The 3,476-nt window shown below is 39.8% G+C and overlaps 1 protein-coding gene across 1 annotated transcript in view; it reads left to right on the top strand.

Moving 5' to 3' along the window:
- The window catches only part of NUCB2 (nucleobindin 2), a 19,285-nt gene that overhangs the window by 8,484 nt on the left and 7,325 nt on the right, over positions 1 to 3,476 (top strand). The window contains exons 6-7 of the mRNA XM_009082371.1: positions 194 to 284; positions 2,934 to 2,992. Coding sequence (XP_009080619.1) covers positions 194 to 284; positions 2,934 to 2,992 — 150 coding nt within the window. The remainder of the gene's footprint in view (positions 1 to 193; positions 285 to 2,933; positions 2,993 to 3,476) is intronic.

The raw sequence follows: 3,476 nt of genomic DNA, 5'->3' as shown, positions 1-3,476 counted from the left end.
TTCCCTGGGCCTTTCTGTCTAACAAACCTATTAGACCTGACCAAAAGGGAATTAAAGAAAATTCCATTGATTCCATTTGCCACATGACTAATCAGCAAACAAAGCCTTTCACAGAAACTGTAATGCAAAGGTAATGTGTAAAAATTACACTAAATTATCTTTTGAATAGTTTTTCTTTGTAACCAATCTATAGGGAAGCAAAGATCAACTGAAAGAGGTGTGGGAAGAAGCAGACGGACTAGATCCTAATGAATTTGACCCCAAAACATTTTTCAAATTGCACGGTAAGAGATTTAGTTTTAATTTAATGAACAACTGAACTGACCTTCTGTTCCGACAAGTTTGTCCTATGCTAGGATGAAGTCTTATACCTCAAACAATTTGGATGAATCTGAATAGTATAGAGAAGAAAACACTTGTTATTCTTTGTAAGGTTTTCTGCAAAGTTCTAAATGGAGTTTAACATTTGAAAACAGTTTTGTTGAGCGACTCATAAAATCATATAGCCAAAAACTAGTGATTACTCAGGGAAGTACATGTGCTTAGAGGACTGTCTGTATCTATAACTTTGCTTACATGCTGTGTGCTAGGAATAAATCCTCAGTTGTGTGGAGGAAACTTGCTTTCTCATAATCCCTGCAGAGAAGTGCCACACCCCCATAATCTTTGGAATGGTCACAGAAGTGCCAAGCCTCTTCAGAAGTTGAGCGATTCCCTTGATAAACCAAAGACCAAAATGCACTCTAGAATCATAGAATCATCAAGGTTGGAGGTGATCTCTAACATCCTCAAATGCAATCATTAACCTGCCACTCTGCTCTAAACCCTAAACCATATCCTCCAGTGTCTGATCCAGATGCCTCTTAAGCACTTCCAGGGATGGTGACTCCACCACCTTCCTGGGCAACCTATTCCAGTGCCTGAACACCCGAACAGGGAAAACATTTTTTCAAACATCTAGTCTGACTCTCCCCTGTCTCAGCTTATGGCCATTCCCTCTAGTCCTCTCCCTGCAGCCATGGCAGGAGAGACCATCCCACACCTCTCTACAACCCCTGTCAGGTAGTTGTAGAGAGCCATGAGATCACCCCTGAGCCTTTTCTCAAGGCTGAACAAACCCAACTCCCTCAGCCATTCCTAGTGTTCTAGGCCTTTTCTGAGCCTCACTGCCGTTGGATGGACTCACTCTATTCCTGCCTCTATATTTCTCAGCAATATACGGCTAGAAAAGTAGTAACAGTAGAAGAGATGAGGATGCATCTCAATGGACATTTTTCTTTAAATATTATTATATCACCATGTAACCTTATATTCTGACATTGTTAAATGCTTCATCATAAATATCCCTAAGTAGATTCTGCCTGGCACTAGGCTGCAAAGGGTTGAACAGTATTTGAACAGAATTTGACTAATCCTGAAGATCAGAGAATCAGTTAGTTTGGGAGGGACCATAATGGGTCATGTAGTCCAACCTTCCTACTGAAGCAGAGCCACCCTAGAGCACATGGCTCAGGATTGCATCAGATGGTGCTTGAATAACTCCAGGGGGGAGAATCCATGACCTCTCTGGGTAACCTGTTCCAGGGCTCAGTGACTGCACAGGAAAGAAGTTCTTCCTTGTATTCAGGTGGAGCTTCTTGTGCATCAGTCCTTGCTATTACCTCTTGTTTTATTGGTTTCCACAAGTGAGAAGAGACTGATGCATTATTTTGGCACCTCCCATTCATGTACTTGAGTATATTAATGAGGTCCATCTCAGTCTTCTCTTCTTGAGGCTGAACAGGCCCAGCTCCCTCAGTCTTTCCTCATCAGTGAGGTGCTCCAGTCCCTTCATCATCTTGTTGCCCTTTTGGCACCTCCCATTCATGTACTTGAGTATATTAATGAGGTCCATCTCAGTCTTCTCTTCTTGAGGCTGAACAGGCCCAGCTCCCTCAGTCTTTCCTCATCAGTGAGGTGCTCCAGTCCCTTCATCATCTTGTTGCCCTCTGCTGCTCCAGGAGCTCCCCTCTTGTCCTGTCCTGAGGGGCCCAGAACTGAACACAGTCCTCTAGGTGTGGCCTCACAAGGGCTGAGCAGAGAGAGTGATTTAGATGAAGAAAAGTGTTCTAGCTTGAATCTCAATTTTTATCTTGGTTTATAAAATATATAAATATGTATTATAGTTATTAAGCCTTATTTCTTCTTTCTAGAAAGTGATTTAGAAAGACAATTTTCTGAAAATTTTTGATGGATTGTTTGTGGAAATCTTATAAAACAGAAATAGCTGGAGTAATCTTTTCCCTTTGAGCTTAGTATCTAAAAAACTTTGAAGCAATTAAAGACAAATATTGCCTCATACTGCTCGTTTGAAGTAGACATTTTCTTTTGGTTTCAGAGGCAGTATAACAATTTTCAGAGTACAACGTAGGATAAAAGATGAATCATTAGTTACCAAGTATTTTCCTCTCTGCATTTGTCATGAAAAGTCGTTTTACAGTTATCTCAAGTGCTACATATTTATATAGGTGTTCTTGTAATTCTTTAGGCTTTCTAAAGAGCCACTTTACAAAGTTTTTTTGCAGACTTTTGTTGCTTGTGATTCTAATTACCAATGTAGTTGTTAAATGGGGACAACTTGTTCTCAGCAGCACTTTCTGGCAGTTGCACTCTGCGCAATCCTGTGGTGACCTATTTCAGTATGCTAATCTAAGAAGTAGAGAGATTGCTCCAGACTTGTCCAACCAACCAACCAAAAATGGCAATACACTTCAGCCAATGTCTGATAAAAACCTAAACAGAAAAAACAACCTATGTAACCACCTTCTTGTTCAATGAGGTTTTTAATCCACATAGGATGTCTACACTGATCTTTACTTAACTTATGGGAGATCTATTACATGTATGACTTTCTGTACCTACTTAACTTGTATTTTTAACACTTTTTTTTGCAGATGTCAATAATGATGGTTTCCTGGATGAGCAGGAATTAGAAGCCCTATTTACTAAAGAGGTAAAAAAACCAATTCAGAGGCTTGACTTCTTTCAGTAAATGGCTACTAGGATGTCTATTTTTTCAAGTCTATTTGGGGGCTTTGAACTACAAATCAGAGTATTCATGAGGAGTTTTGTGCATCCTTAATGCTTCTACAGAACTGTAAAACCTATCAGCAGGCCAAATAAAGCAGTTGAAGCATGAGACTCAGACACCATAGATTTAGTGCTCATGTATTTGTCTACCAAAATCTTGTTGGAGATTTTATAACTAATCTGCAGGGTATTATATTTGGGGGCTTTGAACTACAAATCAGAGTATTCATGAGGAGTTTTGTGCATCCTTAATGCTTCTACAGAACTGTAAAACCTATCAGCAGGCCAAATAAAGCAGTTGAAGCATGAGACTCAGACACCATAGATTTAGTGCTCATGTATTTGTCTACCAAAATCTTGTTGGAGATTTTATAACTAATCTGCAGGGTATTACCTAATGACGATGC

This window comes from Acanthisitta chloris, unplaced genomic scaffold, assembly GCF_000695815.1.
Source record: "Acanthisitta chloris isolate BGI_N310 unplaced genomic scaffold, ASM69581v1 scaffold4339, whole genome shotgun sequence".
NCBI classification, from domain to species: Eukaryota; Metazoa; Chordata; class Aves; order Passeriformes; family Acanthisittidae; genus Acanthisitta; species Acanthisitta chloris.
The sequence above is the reverse complement of the archived record's forward strand: the minus strand, read 5'-3'. Positions and strand labels throughout refer to the sequence as shown.